Source organism: Muntiacus reevesi, chromosome X (genome assembly GCF_963930625.1).
Source record: "Muntiacus reevesi chromosome X, mMunRee1.1, whole genome shotgun sequence".
Taxonomy (NCBI): domain Eukaryota; kingdom Metazoa; phylum Chordata; class Mammalia; order Artiodactyla; family Cervidae; genus Muntiacus; species Muntiacus reevesi.
In genome coordinates this window covers 63,293,698-63,316,084 of record NC_089271.1, presented here as the reverse complement: position 1 = coordinate 63,316,084, position 22,387 = coordinate 63,293,698, and the positions used below count along the sequence as shown (strand labels likewise).

General features: G+C 47.2%; 1 protein-coding gene across 1 annotated transcript; it reads left to right on the top strand.

The window, feature by feature from the left end:
- Nucleotides 1–16,195: 16,195 nt before the first annotated feature.
- On the top strand, nt 16,196–19,742 carry LOC136153914 (uncharacterized protein CXorf49 homolog). Its single transcript, XM_065916055.1, has 5 exons — nt 16,196–17,488; nt 18,120–18,276; nt 18,743–18,819; nt 19,095–19,140; nt 19,702–19,742. Exons 1-5 carry the CDS (start codon nt 16,196–16,198, stop codon nt 19,740–19,742), a joined length of 1,614 nt encoding a protein of 537 aa, XP_065772127.1.
- The last annotated feature ends 2,645 nt before the right edge of the window (nt 19,743–22,387 follow it).

Genomic DNA, 22,387 nt, shown 5'->3' with positions numbered 1-22,387 from the left:
TGAGTGCGGGGAGAAACAGCAATAACCTCAGGTACCCAGATGACACCACCCTTATGGCACACAGTGAAGAGGAACTAAAGAGCCTCTTGATGAAGGTGAAAGAGAAGAGTGAAATAACTGGTTTAAAACTCAACATTCGAGAAATGAAGATCATGGCATCTGGTCCCATCACTTCATGGCAAATAGATGAGGAAACAACGGAAACAGTGACAGACTTTATTTTCTTGGGCTCCAAACTCACTGTGAACGGTGACTGCAGCCAAAAAAGATACTTGCTCCTTGGAAGAAAAGCAATGACAAACCTAGACAGCAGAGCATATTAAAAAGCAGAGACATTACTTTGCCTACAAAAGTCCTTGTAATCAAAGCTATGGTTTCTCCAGCAGTCATGTAGGGACGTGAGAGCTGGACAAGAAAAAAGGCTGAGTGCCGAAGAATTGATGCCTTTGAAGGGTGGTGCTGGAGAAGACTCTTGAGAGTCCCTTGGACAGCAAGGAGATCAAACCAGTCAAGCCAAAGGAAAATCAACCCTGCACATTCACTGGAAGGACTGATGCTGAAGCTGAAGCTCCAATACTCTGGCCACCTGATGGGAAGAGCCGACTCATTGGAAAAGACCCTGATGCTGGGAAAGATTGAAGGCAGGAGGAGAAGGCGAAGACAGAGGATCAGGTGTTTGGATGGCATCACTGACTCAATGGACATGAGTCTGAGCACCCTCTGGGAGACGGTGAAGGACAGGGAAGCCTGGCGTGCTGCAGTCCATGGGTGGCAAAGAGTGGGACACGACTGAGCTACTAAACAACAATAAATTCTATTGCATATAATCCTGCAAGCCTAAAACATTCTTGTCTCCCCACTATGAATCAACATCAAATGAATAAGCATAGCCTCCTGCTGACGTAGCTAGCGCTCGCTCCTACATTGCTGGCTAGGGGGTCCTAGGTGTCCCAAAGTTCGCCTTGTCTTGCTGGTGAGTGTGGCTGTTTCTGGGGGCAGCTGGCTGACATGCCAGGGTGTCTTGAGGCTGGTTTGTCCTGCCGTTGACTGGGTTTGGGGCCCAGGGTGTCCTGGGGCTAGTGCCAGCTCACTGGTGGGTGGAGCTCTGTTTCTGTTCCTGGGTCTCTAGCTGCAGGGCTGGTCTCAGTTCACTGTTGGGTGGGGCCAGTTCCCCACATGGCTGCCTGTGGGATCCTAGATGTCCCAAAGGGGGCTTCCACACACTGCAGTGTGGGGACAGATTGCAGAGCTGCTGGCTGAGAGCTCCAAAGTGTCCCAGACCTGGTGTCGACTTGCTGGTACACTGTGCTGGGACTCAGTGGCTCTCGGGGCTGGGGTGGGCCTGCTGGTGGGTGACCTATTTCCTGTAGTGCAGGCTGCAGGGTTGGAGTTACTCCGCTTGCTGTTGTCTGCCTGCTGGTGTGTGGAGCTGGTTCTTGGGTTCTCTGGCTTCAGGGCTCTGGAGGGGTCCAGGAGTTGGTGTTTTGGGCCATTGGTGGCTGGGGCTGGGTCCAGGGCATCCTAGGGCTGGGGCCTAACCACTGATGGGTATAACTGGTCCTGGGGCTAGTGATGACCTGCTGTGGGCAGGAACTAGGTCCCAGGGTCTCTGACTGCAGGACCCTGGAGTCCTGGCTTAATGCCTTCTTACTGGTGTACAGGGCCAGTGTGGTATGTCAGGGCCTCTGATTGACAGGTCCAGCTCCAGGGACTCTTAAGACAGCAGGCTTGCTTGTGGGTGGGGCTGCACCTCTGCCTGGCTAGTAGCTTGTCCTGCCCCAGTATTATTGCCTACAGGCTGATGGGTAGGTCTGGGCACTGGTGCTAGTAAGTAGAGGGAGGATTCCAAAACGGCAGTGGCTAGTGCCAGTGTCCACGTGGTGGAAGGAGCTCCACAGAATGGCTGCTTCCAGGGTCGATGCCCCCAGGGTGAGTCCAGCTGCCTCTTGCCTCTCTGGGAGGCTCTCCAAGATCAGCAGCTGCCTCTGACCCAGGCTCCCTTCAAATTATTGCTTCAGCCCTGGGTCCTGGAGCATGTGAGATTTTGTATGCCCCCTTTAAGAGTGGAGTCTATTACCCACGGCTCTCTGGCTCTCTCAAAATTAAGCCCTGCCGGCTTCAAATCCAAAAGCTCTTGCAGATCCTCTTCATGTGAAAAAATACAATTTCATTAGGAAAAATATACAAAGTACTACTACACAGAATAGGCATGAATCTCACAAATTTAACATAGATTGAAAAACCAAGAAGGAACACAGATATATTTAACAATTCCATTCATATAACTGTAAGTAGCTGTCAGCACTAACTCACAACATTATATATGTGTGTGTGTGTGTGTATATATATATATTTGTATGTATATACTATAAAATCTTTGAGGAAAAGGGAAGAAAGGATGGCACATAAGTAAGAGTGTGCCTATTCTCCTTGAAGAAGGAACGGGCCTAAGATAAGACAGGGAAACTATAGGAGTGTTGGGGGTAGCCGACACTATCCTTCTGTGACTTGGGGGTATACACTTCATAATCAATTATTAAACTCAACGCATATATTGTGACTTTTTCTCTATCTTACGTTTCAGTATAATTGGAGAAAAATATAATGCCGAAGGAAATAACATCCCAGTGTAAGCATATTGTAACTATGTTCTAAGCAGAAGTAGCACCAAAGTTACTTTCTTTCTTTATAACATCTCTAAATGAGCTTAGTAATCTTATTTCATCTACACTAATAGCTATAATTTTGAGAACTCATACCTTTTTTAATAATAAAGTGACGCTTACATAATTATAATATCAATCTCACTTTTTAATAAATAGTTCATATTTGGGTAGTACATTATCATTCAGAATTTAATTGTGAACTTGTGCTGAAACTCACAGAAGTGATGTACTTGGATACAATTTCTCAGAGACTTCTCCCCTCCCCATCCACTTCCTCTCAGAGGTGGAGCACCAAGAACCTGAGAAAAAGAAATGAAGGCAAAAAACCCAGAGCGCTGTGTCTGCATTGTAATACACCGATTTGACCAGCCGAGGGCAGTATGGTTTAAGGCTGTTTGTTGGGAAGGGCCAGATGCCATGCCTTTGGAGTCCCTCCTGTTCTTTGTGATTAGTCTATGAAGCCCTGAGACTAAGGGGCTTATTTGAGCCAACATGGTGGTGATGGTGCTGGTGCTGGTGGTTGGATGGGTGGCATCTCCCTTGCCCGTTTGGCACTTCTATCTTAACACCAGCCTTCACCCCTGCTCCCCGCAGCAGCAGCTCTTTTCTCCCCCTTTCTCCTCAGACAGCAACTGAGACCTTTGATGTGCTAGACTGGGTGAGCTCCCACCTTTCACTGGCACAGAAGCAGTAGGTGGGTGTGCACAACCCTTCAAGCCCTTCCTTAGTTCTTTGTAGGGGGCAAAGCTGAAAGAATTTTCCTTAAGTGTTAGCCGCCACCCCACAGTGAGTGCCCCTGCTTTTGTCTCTAGTCTTGTGGCCCAAGTGAAGGCTCCACACTGGTTTGTGGCATTGATAGGGTCAACAGGAAGAATGTCATGTTCTTTTAAAATCTCATTGATTGATGAAATGAAACAAGAGTCATTTTCTGGGGCCACCCCTCTGCCTAAAGATAACATAACTTTTCCCATTATAAATTCTGTTCCATCTTCTAACCTGGTTGTTCGGAATTCCAGCTATTATAATTCACCTCCCTTTTAAAGGATGGACTTGAAACCGAAATTGAGGTAACATTTCTCTTGGGACTTTACCTTAAATGACTGAGTATGTAAAGGGTCTTCTCGTGCTTATCAGGGATTTTTCATCTCTTTAAACTACATGTGCTTTATTGCTAATTCTTTGACGCCATCGGAAGACATTTTGGGAAAAAAAAAAAAATTTGTTTTGCCCATGATTTGAGGACCCAGATGCCTCAACTGATTTTTCCCGCATGGTTCCTGCCCCAGAATCACAGATGTACAGAATATTAGAGCTAGATAATCTCATGTAGAAATCTAACAGGTCTACTCCTCAGGGGTGTACAAATGAGGAATCTGAGAGTAGAGGGACAGCCCCATGGCAAGGCCAGCAGACAGTTCAACTATACCTCTTCAGTCCCCACTTTGCTGTTTGGTAGGACAGAAGCACCTCCATCGCCTCACACTCAGAACTCTTGTGTGTGTATGTTGAACTTGGTGCAGCTTCTCCCCAACCTCCTGACTGATTTGAAACAATGAAATCTGCCCCATTTGCTGTCAGTTGTAGCTAGAGCCTTGTTCACTCACTTGAGCACCCCAGGTGAAGCAATCCCCTTCACTGCATCCACAGAATCCCTAGTGTTTTGGGGTCACTGTGGATTGCTGACTTAACAGGCCTAACACAAGGCAGAGTAAGGTAGGGCAAGCACTTGATGAGGAATCAGGAGACCTACTTCTCTCCTAACCTGCTGAAAAGCCCTTCCCCTTTCTGAACCTCTTGTTTCCCCATCTGGGAAAAGAGGAAGGTGACCTAGAACAGTGGCTCTCAACCTGGGTTCCAAGAAGTTCCTGAAATTGTGTGCAAAGTTGTGGGAGGCATGTATACAGTCTTCTTAGGAGGGTGTGTAGAGCTTCCAATAGATTCTCAAAGGAGTCCTATTATGGGCTGAATTGTGTTGCCCCCAATTTCCTTTCTTAAAGCCCTAACCCTCAATGTGACTGAATTTGGAGATGGAGCCTTTAGAGAGGTAATCAGGGTTCATTGAGGGAGCTGGTAAAGAATCTGCCCGCAATACAGGTTTTAATTCCTGTGTCGGGAAGTACCCCTGGAGAAGGGATATGCTACCCACTCTAGTATTCTTGGGCTTCCCTGGTGGCTAGACGGTAACGAACCCACCTGCAGTGTGGCACACCTGAGTTCCATCCCTGTGCTGGGAAGTTCCCCTGGAGGAGGGCATGGCAACCCACTCCAATGTTCTTGCCTGGAGAATTCCCAAGGACAGAGGAGCCTGGTGTGCCTCAGTTCATGGGGTCACCAAGAGTCGGACACAACTGAGCGACCAAGCACAACACACACAGAGGTTGTAAGAGTGGGGCCCTAATCCCAAAGGACCTGGCATCCTTATAAATGGAGGAGTTACCAGATCTCTCGCTCTCTCTCTCTCTGTCTCCATACACACAGAGAGGAAATGTCATGTGAGGAAACAGAGAGAAGGTTCCCAACTGCAATATAGCAGGAGTGCCTACACCAGGAACTGAACTTGCTGGCACCTTGATCTTGGACTTCTAGTATCCCAAACTATGAGAAAATAAACGCCTTTTGTTTAAGCCATCCAGCCTGTGGTATTTGGTTTCGTGACTGGAATAGACTAACACAGGGCCCACAACCAAAAAAAGGTTCAGAGCCTTTGGACCCACTGGTTGCCAGAAACCCATCCTGGACATACATGTTTCAATACAACGTTTTTAGGTACTTGCAGATTTCTTGAGTTCTTCCTTGGAAGAGTGCAGTATATCTTTTATTGCAACATACTTCCTTTGCTAATAGTTGCATAACACGGATTTGTATCTATATAAACCCAAAGACCAGAGTTTAAATCCTGATTCCACCACCTACTAGATGTTTGACTTTGGACAAGTTATCACATGTTTGTGCCTCGTATATAAACTAGGGGTAAGATTCGTGTCTACCTCACATGGCTGTTGTGAGAATTAAATGACATAATGCATGTATGAGGGCCTAGCACATAGTAAAGTTTCAACAGATATTAGTAGCTTTTGCGATGAAAATATAAGTAGCAGTCAGGGCTTTTTGCCCTTATAAACAGCACTGTTGTGAGTGAACTTCGTTATACACAGAGAATTTTATTTTAAAAATACTTACCTAGATTAACTAAGAGAAAAAGAGTAAAGTAACTAAAATCATTAAAAAAAGAGGGGATATTACAACCAATGTGACAATAACAAACAGGATCACACAAGAATATTATGAACAATTGTGGAAAACTGGTCAATCACTTGTAAAGGAATGAAACTAGAACACTTCCTAACATGACACACAAAAATAAATTCAAAATGGATTAAAGATCTAAATTTAAGACCAGAAACTATAAAACTCCTAGAGGAGAACATAGGCAAAACACACTCCAACATAAATCACAGCAAGATCCTCTATGACCCACCTCCCAGAATATTGGAAATAAAAGCAAAAATAAACAAATGGGACCTAGTTAAACTTAAAAGCTTTTGCACAACAAAGGAAACTATAAGCAAGGTGAAAAGAAAGTCTTCAGAATGGGAGAAAATAATAGCAAATGAAGAAACAGACAAAGGATTAATCTCAAAAATATACAAGCAACTCCTGCAGCTCAATTCCAGAAAAATCAATGACCCAATCAAAAAATGGGCCAAAGATTTAAACAGACATTTCTCCAAAGAAGACATACAGATGGCTAACAAACACATGAAAAGATGCTCAACAGCACTCATTGTCAGAGAAATGCCAATCAAAACCACAGTGAGGTACCATTACACGCCAGTCAGGATGGCTGCTATCCAAAAGTGTAAAAGCAATAAATGCTGGAGTGGGTGTGGAGAAGAGGGAACCCTCTTACACTGCTGGTGGGAATGCAAACTAGTACAGCCGCTATGGAGAACAGTGTGGAGATTTTTTAAAAACTGGAAACAGAACTGCCATATGACCCAGCAATCCCACTTCTGGGCATACACACTGAGGAAACCAGACCTGAAAGAGACACGTGCACCCCAATGTTCACCGCAGCACTGTTTATAATAGCCAGGACATGGAAGCAACCTAGATGCCCATCAGCAGACGAATGGATAAGGAAGCTGTGGTACATATACACCATGGAATATTACTCAGCCATTAAAAAGAATTCATCTTAATCAGTTCTAATGAGATGGATGAAACTGGAGCCCATTATACAGAGTGAAGTAAGCCAGAAAGATAAAGACCAATACAGCTTACTAACGCATATATATGGAATTTAGAGAGATGGTAACGATAACCCTATATGCAAAACAGAAAAAGAGACACAGATGTACAGAAGAGACTTTTAGACTCTGTGGGAGAAAGAGAGGGTGGGATGTTCTGAGAGAACAGCATTGAAACAAGTATACTATCAAGGGTGAAACAGATCACCAGTGCAGCTTGGATGCATGAGACAAGTGCTCAGGGCTGGTGAACTGGGAAGACCCAGAGGGATGGGATGGAGAGGGAGGCGGGAGGGGGGATCGGGAAGGGGAACACATGTGAATCCATGGCTGATGCATGTCAATGTATGGCAAAATCCACTACAATATTGTAACGTAATTAGCCTCCAACTAATAAAAATAAATGGGAAAAAAAAGAATACTATGAACAATTGTGGCAAGAAATTGGACAACCTGGTAGAAATGAATAAGTTCCTAGAAACACACAATCTACCAGAACTGAATCAAGGAGAAACAGAAAACCCAACAGACCAGTAATGAGATTGAATCGGTAATGAGAAACCTCCCCTCTGCGCCGCCCCCCGCCAAAATCAGGAACTGATAGCTTCACTGGAGAATTCCACCAAACATTCAAGGAATTCATACCAACCTTCCTCAAATGCTGCCAAAAAACTGAAGAAGAGGGAACACTTCCAAACTCACTTTATGAGGCCAGCACTATCCTGATATCAAAGGCACCAAAAGCAAAGAACACTACAGGCCGCTTTGCCGGATGAATGCAGATGCAAAACTCCTCAACAAAATACTAGCAAAACAATTCAACGGCATATTAGACGGACTATGTGCCATGGTCAAAAGGGATTTATCCCTTGGGTGCAAGGATAGTTTAACATACAAAAATCAATCAATGTAAGAAAACACATTAACAGAATGAAGGACAAAAATCACATGATCATCTCCATAGATGCATAAAAAATTCAACACTCCTTCACGAGAAAAAACAGTCAAAGAACTAGGAGTGGAAAGAAGTGACCTCGACATAAAAAAGGCCACAACTAACATCATACTCAGTGGTGAAAAACTGAAATCTCTTCTTCTAAGGTAAGGAACAAGGCAAGGATGCCTGCTCTCACTATTATGTTAGTACTCAACAACTGGAAGTAATAGCCAGAGCTGTTAGGAAAGCAAAAGAAATAAAAGGCATCCACATCAGAAAGAAGTAAAGTTATCTCTGTTGAAGATAGCATCACTTTTTACATGCAAAACGCAAAAGATTACACACACCCATACACACACACACACACACACACACACACACACGCACGCACAAAACTGGTAGAACTGATAAACAAATTCAACAAAGTTGTAGGACAGAAAATCCAAAAACAATTCAGTTGTGTTACTATACACTAACAAAGAACAATTTGAAAAGGACATTAAGAATACAATTCAAGGGAGGCGGTCCTAAGAAGGCGGAGGAATAGGACGGGGAGACCACTTTCTCCCCCACAAATTCATCCAAAGAACATTTGAACGCCGAGCAAATTCCACAGAACAACTTCTGATTGCTGGCAGAGGACATCTGGCACCCAGAAAGGCAGCCCATTGTCTTCGAAAGGAGGAAGGACAAAATAGAAAAGATAAACAGAGACAAAAGAGGTAGGGACGGAGATCCGTCCTGGGAAGGGAGTCTTAAAAAAGAGAGAAGTTTCCAAACACCAGGAAACACGCTCTCAGGCGGGTCTGTGGTGAGCCTTGGAATCTCAGAGGACAAAATAAGGGGGAGGAAAAATAAATAAATAAATAATTAAAACCCACAGATTACGTGCCTAACAGCCACTTCCAGTGGAGCAGCAGCCCGGACACTCGCATCCCCCACTAGCAAGCAGGGGAGGGACAGGGAGGAGTGGGCTGCATTGCTTAGGGTAAGATCCAGGCCTGAATGCCCTGAGGGCAATCTGAGGGGATTAGCTTGAGATAGCAACCCAGACTGTGGGGTAGCTATCCTGTGATCACGCGAAAAGCCCTAACCTAAGACATCGCCAGGCACGCTCACAGAACAAAGCACTGAGCAGAGCTAGCCGGCTGCAGACCGGCCCATCCCCCGCCGGAGACAGGCAGGCGAGGGCAGCCAGAGTCGGAAGCGGGCATTCGACCCCAGAGAGGCACCCTATACCAAATGCAAGCAGATTTCTCTGCTAACCAAGACTTCTTGGGACTCTGGACGATCGACTAGCTAGGAGGGTCGCAGCCAGAGACCAGCTCCCCAGAATAGACACACGGCACACCTAAGAAGGCGCACTTGTTGCACACCCAGAAAACCAAGCGGCTGGAACGGGAGAGGGGGTAAGCCGCAGCCTCCAACTGGGGGTGGATACGCGCGCCAAGCCCCTGGTCACCTGAGCTGCTCGGGCCTGGGTCGGGCGCAAAACCAGGTCCAACCAAGTCTGCGCCTTTGTGCAGTACCTGAGAACCTGAACCTGAGCAGCTTAGGCCTCAGAAGTGCATGTAAACCAGAGTCTGCATCAGACAGTTCCCGGCAGAGCAACCTAGAGTCTGGGCAGTGTAGACTGGGGAAGCACACACGGCGTGAGCGGGGGCAAACCCTGTGTGGCTGAATCACTGTGAGCACACGCCAGTGATATTTGTTCACAGTGTTCCTCCCTCCCCAAAGCACGACTAAACAAGCGAGCCTAAAAAAAAAAAAAAAAAAAAAAGGAAATAAAAGGGAACACCACCGCGCCCCTTGGAGCAGGGCAGAAATTAGACACTGAAGAGACCAGCAAACAGAAGCTAAAATAAACAGAGGGAACCGCTTTGGAAGTGACAGGTGCAATAGATTAAAACCCTGGAGTTAGCACCGGCTACATAGGAAGGGGCCTATAGACCTTGGGAAATACAAGCCGGACCAAGGAGCTCTCTGAAGATGAACTGACCCCACACTGTCCGCAACAGCTCCAGAGAAAGTCTCAGATATATTTTTACTATTATCATTTTTTAAATTAGAAAAAAAATTAAAATAAAAAAATTTTATTTTTTACTTTGTTGTCTTTTTAATTTTATTTTATCTTTTTATTTTTAAGTTCCCATTATTCCTTTAATTTTCATTTTTATAACCTAACATTACCTTGCCAAAAAAAGACCCTATTTTTAAAACAAACTTCACATATACATATTTTATAATTTCTCTTACTTTGTCTTTTGTTTGTTTGTTCACTGGTTTGATTTTTTGCTTTTTTTCCTCTTTTTTTGCATTTTTCCTATTTCTTTTTAAAAAAAATTACTGTATTTTTGGTAATTTAACCTCTACTCAGGATTTTTAATCTTTGCTTTTTGGTATTGGTTATCAACTTTGTACCTTTAAGAACCCAATCTTCAGTACCCATTTTTACCTGGGAGCAGGATCACTGGCCTGATTGCTCTCTCCCCGTTTCTACTCTCCTTTTACTCCACCAGGTCGCCTCTATCTCCCCCACCCCCTTTTCTTCTCTACCCAACTTGGTGAATCTCTTTGTATGTTCCAGGCTGTGGAGAACACTTAGGGACCTGATTACTGACTGGATCTGTCTCTCTCCTTTTGATTCCCCCTTTGATCCTCCTGGCTGCCTCTGTCTCCTTCCTCCCTCTTCTCCTCTCTGTGTAACTCAGTGAAACTCTCCGAGGGGTCCAGACTGTGGAGAGCACATAGGGAAGCGATAACTGGCTAGCTTGCTCTCTCCCCTTTTGATACCCCTTCTGCTCCTCCTGGTCAGCTTTTTAACTCCCTCTTCTCTCTTCTCTTCTCCACGTAACTCTGTGTACCTCTCCGGGTGTCCCTCACTGTGGAGAAACTTTCCATCATTAACCTAGATGTTTTATCATTGGCGCTGTATAGATGAAGAAGTCTTGAGGCTACTGTACAAATAAGACTGAAAACCAGTGGCAGGAGACTAAGTCCAAATCCTGAGACTACCGGAGAACTCCTAAATCCAGGGAACATTAAACGATAGGAGCTCATCAAACGCCTGCATACCTACACTGAAACCTAGCACCACCCAAGGGCCAACAAGCTCCAGAGCAAGATGTACCACACAAATTCTCCAGCAACACAGGAACAAATCCCGAGCCTCAATATACAGGTTGACCAAAGCTACGCCAAACCCAATGACATCTCCAAACTTATTACCGGACACTTCATTGCACTCCAGAGAGAAGAAATCCAGCTCCACCCACCAGAACACTGACACAAGCTTCCCTAGCCAGAAAACCTTGACAAGCCACCTGTCCAACGCCACCCACAGCAAGGAACCTCCACAATAAAGAGGAAACACCAATTGCCAGAATACAGAAAGGCCACCCCAAACACAGCAATATACACAAGATGAAAAGGCAGAGAAATACGCAGCAGGTAAAGGAACGGGATAAATGCCCACCAAACCAAACAACAGAGGAAGAGATAGGGAATCTACCCGATAAAGAATTCCAAATAATGATAGTGAAAATGATCCAAAATCTTGAAAGCAAATTGGAGTTAGAGATAAATAGCCTGGAGACAAGGATCGAGAAGATGCAAGAAAGGTTTAACAAAGACCTAGAAGAAATAAAAAAGAGTCAATATATACTGAATAATGCAGTAAATGAGATCAAAAACACTCTGCAGGGAATCAGCAGTAGAAGAACGGAGACAGAAGATAGGATAAGTGAGGTAGAAGATAGAATGGTAGAAATAAATGAAACAGAGAGGAGAAAAGAGAAGAATTAAAAGAAATGAGGAGAATCTCAGAGACCTCTGGGACAACGTGAAACACCCCAACATTCGAATCATAGGAGTCCCAGAAGAAGAGGACAAAAAGGAAGACCATGAGAAAATACTTGAGGAGATAATAGTTGAAAACTTCCCTAAAGTGGGGAAGGAAATAATCACCCAAGTCCAAGAAACCCAGAGAGTCCCAAACAGGATAAACCCAAGACGAAACACCCCAAGACACATATTAAACAAATTAAAAAAGATCAAACACAAAGAACAAATATTAAAAGCAGCAAGGGAAAAACAACAAATAAATCACAAGAGGATTCCCATAAGGATAACAGCTGATCTTTCAACAGAAACTCTTCAGCCCAGAAGGGAACGGCAGGACATACTTAAAGTGATGAAAGAAAATAACCTACAGCCCAGATTACTGTGCCCAGCAAGGATCTCATTCAAATATGAAGGAGAAATCAAAAGCTTTACAGACAAGCAAAAGCTCAGAGAGTTCAGCACCACCATACCAGCTCTCCAACAAATGCTAAAGGATCTTCTCGAGACAGGAAACACAGAAAAGATGTATAAACTCGAACCCAAAACAATAAACGGGATCATACTTATCAATGATTACCTGAAATGTAAATGGGTTGAATGCCCCAACCAAGAGAGAAAGACTGACTGAATGGATACAAAAGCAAGACCCCTATATATGTTGTCTACAAGCGACCCACCTCAAAACAAGGGACACATACAGACTGAAAGTGAAGGGCTAGAAAAAGATATTCCATACAAATAGAGACCAAAAGAAAGCAGGAGTCGCAATACTCATATCAGATAAAATAGACTTTAAAACAAAGGCTGTACAAAGAGATAGAGATGGACACTACATAATGATCAAAGGATCAATCCAAGAAGAAGATACAACAATCATAAATATATAGGCGCCCAACACAGGAGCACCACAATATGTAAGACAAATGTTAACAAGTATGAGAGTGGAAATTAACAATAACACAATAATAGTGGGAGACTTGTTGTGGAGTAATTAGCCTCCAACTAATAAAAATAAAAAAAATATAGTGGGAGACTTTAACACCCCACTCACGCCTATGGATAGATCAACTAAACAGAAAATTAACAAGGAAACAGAAACTTTAAATGATACAATAGACCAGTTAGACTTAATTGATAGTTATAGGACATTTCACCCCAAAACAATGAATTTCACCTTTTTCTCAAGCGCACACGGAAACTTCTCCAGGATAGATCACATCCTGGGCCATAAATCTGGCCTTGGTAAATTCAAAAGAAAATGAAATCATTCCAAGCATCTTTTCTGACCTCAATGCGGTAAGATTAGATGTCCATTACAGGAGAAAAACTATTCAAAATTCCAACACATGGAGGCTGAACAACACGTTGCTGAACAACCAACAAATCACGGAAGAAATCAAAACAGAAATCAAAAGATGCATAGAAACAAATGAAAATGAAAACACAACAACCCAAAACCTATGGGACACTGTAAAAGCAGTGCTAAGGGGAAGGTTCACAGCAATACAGGCATACCTCAAGAAGCAAGAAAGAAGCCAAATAAATAACCTAACTCTACACCTAAAGCAACTTGAAAAGGAAGAAATTATGAACCCCAGGGTTAGTAGAAGGAAAGAAATCTTAAAAATTAGGGCAGAAATGAATGCACAAGAAGCAAAAGAGACCATAGCAAAAATCAACAAAACCAAAAGCTAGTTCTTTGAGAAGGTATATAAAATTGACAAACCATTAGCCAGACTCATCAAGAAACAAAGGGAGAAAAATCAAATCAACAAAATTAGAAATGAAAATGGAGAGATCACAACAGACAGCACAAAAATTCAAAGAATCATAAGACACTATTATCAGGATCTATATGCCAATAAAATGGACAACTTGGAAGAAATGGACAAATTCTTAGAAAAGTATAACTTTCCAAAATCGAACCAGGAAGAAATACAAACTCTCAAGAGACACATCACAAGCACGGAAAATGAAACTATAATCAGAAATCTTCCAACAAACAAAAGCCCAGGACCAGACGGCTTCACAGCTGAATTCTACCAAAAATTTAGAGAAGAGCTAATACCTATCCTACTCAAACTCTTCCAGAAAATTGCAGAGGAAGGTAACCTTCCAAACTCATTCTATGAGGCCACCATCACCCTAATTCCAAAACCAGAGAAAGACGCCAGAAAAAAAAGAAAACTACAGGCCAATATCAATGATGAACATAGATGCAAAAATCCTTAACAAAATTCTAGCAAACAGAATCCAACAACATATTAAGAAGATCATACATCATGACCAAGTGGGCTTTACCCCAGGAATGCAAGGATTCTTTAATATCTGCAAATCAATCAATGTAATCCACCACATTAACAAATTGAAAAATAAAAACCATATGATTATCTCAATAGATGCAGAAAAATCCTTTGACAAAATTCAACATCCATTTATGATAAAAACTCTCCAGAAAGTAGGCATAGAAGGAACATACCTCAACATAATAAAAGCTATATATGACAAACCCTCAGCAAACAGTATCCTCAATGGTGAAAAATTGAAAGCATTTCCCCTAAAATCAGGAACAAGACAAGGGTGCCCACTCTCACCACTACTATTCAACATAGTTTTGGAAGTGTTGGCCACAGCAATCAGAGCAGAAAAAGAAATAAAAGGAATCCAGATAGGAAAAGAAGTGAAACTCTCACTGTTTGCAGATGACATGATCCTCTACATAGAAAACCCTAAAGACGCTACCAGAAAATTACTAGAGCTAATCAATGAATAGAGTAAAGGTAGAGGATGTAAAATTAACACACAGAAATCCCTTGCATTCCTATGCACTAACAAACAGAAACCAGGAGGAGATATTAAGGAAGCAATGCCATTCACCATTGCAACACAAAGAATAAAATACTTAGGAGTATATCTACTTAACGAAACAAAAGGCCTATACATAGAAAATTATAAAACACTGATGAAAGAAATCGAAGAGGACACAACTAGATGGAGAAAGTCCAGGGTATCTGAGGTGGTTAATTTTATGTGTCAGCTTGACTGGTACACAGAGTGCCTAGATATTTAGTCAAATATTATTCTGGATGTTTCCGTAGTGTGCTTTTCCATATTAACATTTAAATCAGTCAAATGGATAAGACAGATTTCCCCCTGATAAAGTGGGTGGGTTTTACCTAATCAGTTGATAGTCTGATTAAACAAAAAAGCAAACTTTCCTCATGCAAGAGAAGTCCTCCTGCCTGAAAGCCTTTGGACCTGGGACATCAGCTTCTTTTCCTGCCTTTAGACCCAAACTGAAATATCAACTCTATTGGTTTGGTTCTTAGGCCTTCTAACCTGGACTAGAGCTAAACCACTGGCTCTTCTCAGTCTCCAGCTAGCCACCTCACCCCCTAGATTTTGGGACTTACCAGCCGCTATAATTGAATGAGTCAATTCTTTTACACACACACACACACAGACACACACACTCCACTGAATCTGTTCTTCTAACACACTACCCAGAGTGATCTACAGATCCAATGCAAACTCTGTCATAATCCCAATAGCATGCTTTACAGAAATAGAAAAACTCATCCTAAAATTTAAGTAGAATCTAAAGAGATCCTTAATAGGGAAAACAACTTGGACAAAGAAAAAGTAGAGAACTCCAACTTCCTGATTTCAAAACATTACAAAGCTACACTAATGAAAACTGTGTGTTACTGCCATATTAACAAATAGATCAATGGAGTAAAATAGAGATCTTAGCAATAAACCCTCACTTTTAGAAGATATGCCAGGCAGTGGACTTCCTGATAGAGGGGAAAACATAGCTTTTTTAGATCTTTGAATCAAAGCAGGGACTCTGGAGTCAGATTGCTTGGCTTCAATTCTACCACTGATCCCCATGGGCCAAATGACCGTGGGTCAGTGGCTGAACCTTAGTCTGCTAATCATTAGTACTAGAGTCCTGGGAGCGTCACAAAGAACCACTACTACTTACATACAGCACTTAGAAGAGTGCCGGGCACGGGGTCTCTGCTGTATAAGTTGCTTTTCACAGATTCTGCGAAATTACCTCCCAAATGGATTTCTTGCACCACCGCCACAGAGGTTTGCCGCTAAACTCTCCCACTCTCGGAATCGTTAAGCACTTGGAGGAGGTGGGACGAGAGGCTTGACAGAGGTATACTCGCAGCGTCACATTCACCCGCCAACTCGCCAACTGCCCGGACGGCCCTTGGACTTGGCAGCAAGCCAGAGGAGGCCCTCGACCCCATTGGTTACACCTCGAGGGGACGGCCAAACAAGGCGCGTGCTGGTTGGCAGGAACCGGACCAATGAGGAGGCGGCAGGGCTGGCGCGCTGAAAACCTCGCGTCATTTGCGGCCATCTCCAGCATGCTTGACGGCGAGCTCCAGACGCCGCCCGCCACACCTGCCCTGACCGCCGCCACCGCGACCCGGTTGATAAATGGTCGCCGCCCCTGATCCGGCGGCCACCCAGATCGCGACATGAGCTCCCCAGATGATGAGGTGTCTGTTTCGGGAGCGGGTTTTGGCTCAGAGTGCGGGGAGCAGACCAGCGGCCTTGAGGCCGGCTCCATAGCCCCGCGGGGACCCGGCCCCAGCCCAGAGCCTGGGGCACCACGAAGCGGCGAAGGTGAGGGCGGGAATGGCTTCCCAGACCCTGAGGGCTTCGAGTCAGAGCGGGAGGTGCTGGAAGCCGGAGGGCCGGTGCTGCAGGTCCTCGAACGCCAGCCTGGCTCCCTGGCCGACGACCAGGGGGACGCCCTGCAGCTGGCTGACGAGTCAGTGGCGGCCATCCTGCAGCAGCTGGCCGACCTGAACGACGTGCTGGGCACCCGCAGATACCTGTCCCAGGAGAGCTACGCGGTCGGCGAAGTGTCTGCCTTGCGGGACCTCGAGGCGCGACCCCGCAGTCGAGGCGGTGCCGCCCAGAGGTGTGGGGAGGCCGCACAGGCTGAGGCTGGCCCTCTCCGGGTCGGCGGGCCCAAGGCAGGCCGGGCCTGGGGGAACCCTAAGAAAGGCACTAAGAGTAGGTTGAACGTGGCTGTGAATTGCCAGTGGCCTCCGTCAGAAAGCACAGCCGGGCTGCTGTCCGACCCCGAGTCCTCCGATGAATTCAGTAAGATAGAGCGGATGAGGGTGAGCATTTATCCCAAAGACGGAGGCCAGGCCAAGCTCAACAGCCCCGAAGATCCTGGGAACACACCCAGACGCTTGCATGTCCAAGGCAGGGAGAATCTCCTTAATGTGCCAGACTCTTGCCTATCCTCGATTCCGCGAGGATTAATTTCGGTTGTGGAAAGGCAGGGCAGGCAGGGCGATGCAGAGCAGGAGGACACCTCTCCCCCTAGAAAAATGCAGAGCGTGCTCTGGGGGAAGGGGGGCAGCCTGTCCAGCTACCCGGGAGTGGCAGTAGCATCAGCTCCTGCAGCTGCCACTACAGGCAGCCTGCCGCGGCCCACTCCTAGAAGGAAGGGGGTCCAGGAGAAGAAGTCCCTTGGGGGCGTCTCCAAACCTGCCGTGGGGAGAATCTTCCCTTCCTGGGGGCAAAGAATCTCGGCCACTCCCCTGCAACCGGCCACCTTCTCCCCAATTTCTGGCATCCCGCTGCTCCGGAGGTCCAAGAAGGAGGCCTTGGTCCCTTGGGGAGCTGAAGAGTCCAAGCACACCCGTGCTGGGAAGAAACCCGTGGCTAGGCGGGCCCGGGAGTCGGTGGCAGCAATGGCGGTGTCGGGAGAAGACAACGATCCAAATAGAGACCCATTCCCAAAGGGCCAAGTGAGTAGGCCAGGCCCCTCCTCTCTCCTCACTCTTCCCCCTCCCACCCTCCCCACAACACAGGTCTTCACCCCTTGCTCCTTCTCTCCATCCCTCAGGGGTTGTCATTGGGTGACCCTCAGTCACTGGGTCATCAGGATGCCAGATTGGGGTCCTTTTACTAGGGACAAACGTTAAGGTAGCACTTTGGGTGTGCTGGGCTCGGTTTTCCACCCTTGGCCTGTTTCCAGCCTCCTCCACGAGGCTGGGGCTGGAGTGGACGGGAGAGCTGGTAGCTGAATTGATTTGCGGGGACCCCTTAAAAGCTTCACAGAGCTTCAGTGTTTAGTCGCATCACTTTCCTGAATCCTACTTGCTAGGTCTTCCCCAAACCTTCCTTGCAGGGACCCCAGGTTTCTCAGTGACACAATGCTGTCCCCAGCTCAGCTCTACCTGCTGACCTGGGGCTGACGGACAGAGAATGTGCTAAAGAGATCAGCCTTTCAATTCTCTTTCCAATTCCCTGCCTCAGCTCCGTCTTGAATCACATGAGCTCTCCCACACACAGGCATAGACATATAAATGCACTGGTACACACACGCGTGCACGTGCACACACACACTTCAGATCCGTGAGAAATCTGTCTTTCTAGCTGACCACTGACAGGCCATGGTCATCTTGTCCATGGGTGCATCATGGAGAACCCAGTAGCACCAATCTCATCATCAGAGGCACACAGTATTCAGGAAACTCAGAGCCCGTGGCCATGAACAAGGGAGAAGTCATGCTCAGAGGGCCTGGCCCCTCAGGTGAGTGTCCTGGGTTTTGATATGGGGGGAGGTGGCCAGGGGTGAGGGCAGAAACCTCTGTCTCTGACTCTCTCTCTCTCTCTCTTCTGGGGGCTCAGCCTTGCTCTCAGGACGCTTCACCCATGGGAAAAAGGGTGTCAACTCTGGGCGTAGGCTGTAGGCTATTAGCCTTTTCTGTGAAGTGCTGTTCGCCCACATTGCTCTCCCAGGTGCTGGCTGTGGCTGCCACTCTGGGAGGTTCGAACCCAGAACAACAGCCTTTGGCAACCATTGAGGTGAAATGGCTGTCCCTGAGGTGTAGGAGGGGCAGGTCCAGAGAGAAGGTTTGTGCTGCCTGCCGGGCGGAGCAGGGGACGCTTGCTGCTAGCAGAGGGTGGTACTGCCTCACCTCACGTTAGACCTGGCTTGGCACTTTGCACCTCACTGGGAACCTGGGAAGCTGGATTGTGTGTCCTTTCCCTCTCAGGTGACCGGGAACCAACTGACCATCCCCCAAGACGGAAAAGGCAGCAGCAGCCACCCGGAAGGCAGGGCTGTCCTCGGGTAATGCTTCTTCTGGCTCCTGGAAATGCACACCCAAACCCCATGGTGGGATCTGAGTCCAAGTGCAACTGATATTTGTGGGCCCCCCACCCCCATCCCATCCCCGTCCTACACCCCAGGGAGGGAGCCCACCTCCTTTCCCCTGAGGAAAGTCTTTCCCTTGCCAGTCTAGACACCTGGTTTGGGATGGAGGGCCCGGGGGAGAGGAGAGGAGGAGGAGAGGGGAGGCGGGTGTATACTAACCATTTCTCTTCCTCCTGTGTCTGCTGGCCTAGTGTCTGGTGCTACAGAGAGAAATAGACGACCTTAAGGATCAACTTGGTATGAGGAACCAGGGACAGAGAGCAGCGGGTTCTTAGTGCAGAATCGGGGTGGTCCCTTGGGGTGGGGTGGGCTGCAGGTGCCGAGGGCCTCGTAGGGATCAGCGTTCCTGTGGGGAGGAGAACCTATCAAGCCTGTCGCTGGAGCGTGCGGTGCATATTCAGCTGCGGATGTGGACAAGTAGCAAAGTACTGCGTGGACTGTGTGCACACTCTGCCAGCCAGGAAGTTCTAGAGACCTCCTTCTGATAGGACTTTAGAGATGCCTTGTTGATCTGGTGTGGCCTCTAAGAGTCTTACTGGATTGTTTACGAGACAGTTTTTGAATGGTTTGTGCGTGGCCCCAAGCTTGAGAGCTGCTGGCACATTTTGTTTCCTTTGAGGAAATGGCTCCACATTAAATTCCGTTGGCGGGGAGTGATCAGGCCCAGAGCTCTTTGCATTGGGGCTGGGGGTATGTGCGTTTCAGGTTGCAGGGCTAGGTGGTTCCCCACCGGGACAGGGGCACAGGCTTCTATGTCCGTCTGTCTGGAGCACCTGTTTATGCCTCTCCCTGTTGCAGCCTCCATGCGGTACCTGGCTGACAAGTTCCAGATCGTTTGAAGTGAGTGTTACACACTGCATACCCCTTCCCACAATGCTGGCTGTTGAGCAGGGCTGTGGGCTGCCCCGGCTTGAGGCTCTTCCCTGACTCTGCTGTCTTACAGGTTGAGTCCAGTATCTTCCTGCAAGAGGAGCAGCTGTTACCTCCGGGGCTGGCGAGCTGTGGCCAAGCTTGCTGCCTCTCTTTCTGCCTCCACCAGGGCATCCTCTGCCCCTTGTTTTGTCCCCTCTCAGCCCAGTGTCACAGCAGTTTTTGATTAAAGGACTTCTCATGTTCTTTGTACTGCCCTTTCTCTGGGGGGTAGGGGTTGGGGGAGTGGTGGGGCAAGGCCTGGTGAGGAGCAACTCCGTATCATAGCCTGTTGCAGAGCAGTACCTCTGGCATCCTGTGGTGGGGTCTCTCGGTCAGCCTCTTCTACCATCCAGGCCATCAGGGCAACGGAGTGCCCCCAGTCTGGGTTTACTGAGGGCCTTGACTGGCCACATTGGCACATCCTCCCATCCCCCTAAAGGCCCTCTTCTAGTTCGCTAACCACCCTCCTCTGGGATTTGCCGGTTCCCATCCATTGCTGACATTCTGCCTCCCCGTTGGAAGGAACACATGACCCCCTTACAGAGCTCCAACCCATCCTCCTGCCTCACTGGACTCATGGTCCTACTTACCCTGACCACTCTCTTTTCCTGTTGGAGCACCCTCGATCCCTTCCCTGACTTGCCATTGGTGACTTTGCCTGCACGTGTAGTTCAGCAGGTGGAAACAGGCAGAGGTGCCCTCATCTCTCCCTTCCCAGGCTCTGCCCTCTCATTGGAGTCCCTACTGCGCGTACCATCCCCACCCCTGCCCCAGTCCCACCTTGCACGCTGGAACCTGCACACAGTCCTCCTCTCCTCTTTAGCCCTCACCCCTGAGATGCAAGCGCCAATGGTTTCACTTCTCCTTCTTTGGATTCAATAAGGGGCTTGGGCATGAAGCCTGGACCCAGTGACCTGGGGAGCAGGAGAGAAGGTATAGGCAACACAGGAGACAGGCTAGGCTCTGGACTAGAGGTCAGGAGATGCATCTGTTTGGTGCCAACCTGGGTCAGACTGCACCCTGGCGGCTAGAGATGGATGGTGGAGTCCTCAGTGTTTTCACATCCTCCCTGCCCTAGCCAGCTGACCACCCTCGCCGCCAGCCTGAGCCTCTCTATACCCTTGAGTGGAAATGGGCCCAATCACGCTCTATGGCAAGTGTGGTTAGTAAGTCTCTGTTCTTGCAGGGTCCCTATCAAATACCGTTTGACCAGACCCATGACACAGATCTTCCAACAAATGATATTTCCCAGAGTATCCCAGCTCAGTATCCTGGACTACATCTTTAGGGCATATGACAATGAGTCTGAACTCTGTGTTCAATTCCCCCCTCGCTGGAATTTGGGGAGCACTTTGTTTCCCTCAGCCAACACTCCAGGACTGGGCCAGACGGAGACTCAGAGAGACAGATCTGTGTTTAAGTGAACTGAGGGTAGGGTCGGCCTGACACCATTCCTGAAAGACCAGGGTTTTATTACACAAAAGTGGGTATGATGGTAGGTAGCACATTCAGAGTTGGTGCCTGGACATCTCTCTGTGTGAATAAAAGTCAGCTAGGATAAGGCCCTTGAGGCAGAAAATGTAGAGACTTGTCCAGATTCTGTAAGGCACTGAGTGAGCTGAAGCAAGTGTTGGATCCCCGATATTCAAGGGGTATTGTTACATTCCCAAAATGTAGGAGGGGGATGATGCAGGGGTCACCAAACCTCAGGACAGGGTGTTGGGACTCTGACAGAGTTGGAGTGGCTGGAGGAGGCCCTGGATCCTACCTTGCCATTCTATGATATCTGCCAACTGCTGAGGGTGTGGATGACTGAAAATGGGAAGAGTGGCTCTGGAGAGTACCAGGGATATCGCTGCTCATCTTAGAAACAGGAGACCGCCCAACATGAGTTACTCGAGGCAGGGGCAAGAAGGGTGCCACGAGGAAGCGAATTTAGGAGTGACTGCACCTGGACAATGGGGAGCACTTCACCCATATTCTCACGTTGATTCCCTTCCAGGCCTCTTGGCATGAGGCCAGGTGGACAGACTACGTGTGGGTGGAACAGTCAGAGACCTCATGGTAAGAAAAGAACATGCGCGGGACTTACTCCTTCCACTCAGACACCTCCCTGGAAGGTGGTCTTGATCACTTAGTTTAGAGCTGATCCAGTGGTGATTGCCTGGTAGTGTAGCCCATCTCGCTGTTGTCTGAGTGACTAAATTTGGCAGAGACCGTCCAGCTGAGGTCTCTGCCGACCGAGACATGTAGGTAAGTTGTGCTCAGGGAGAAGACCAGCACCAGCATCAGCAACACACTTGGGCAGAGAGGGGCCTGGGACTTTGGTCACCAGGGTGAGGAAGTGGAGGAGCTCATGGAAGTGGAGGTGCGAGGGTGTGAACACAATCCCTCGTTCACTTTTTACCAGGCTCCCTTCCCTCCTCTGAGCACACAGCTCAGACCAACTACCTCACTATAATGTTGCTGGAAACCTAGATATCACAGGCCTTGGCTCAGCCCCAAACCTTCCACTTCCAGTGGGAAATCCGTGGCAGGGCCTGAGGCATAGGTTAAAGAAATCCATCTGGGT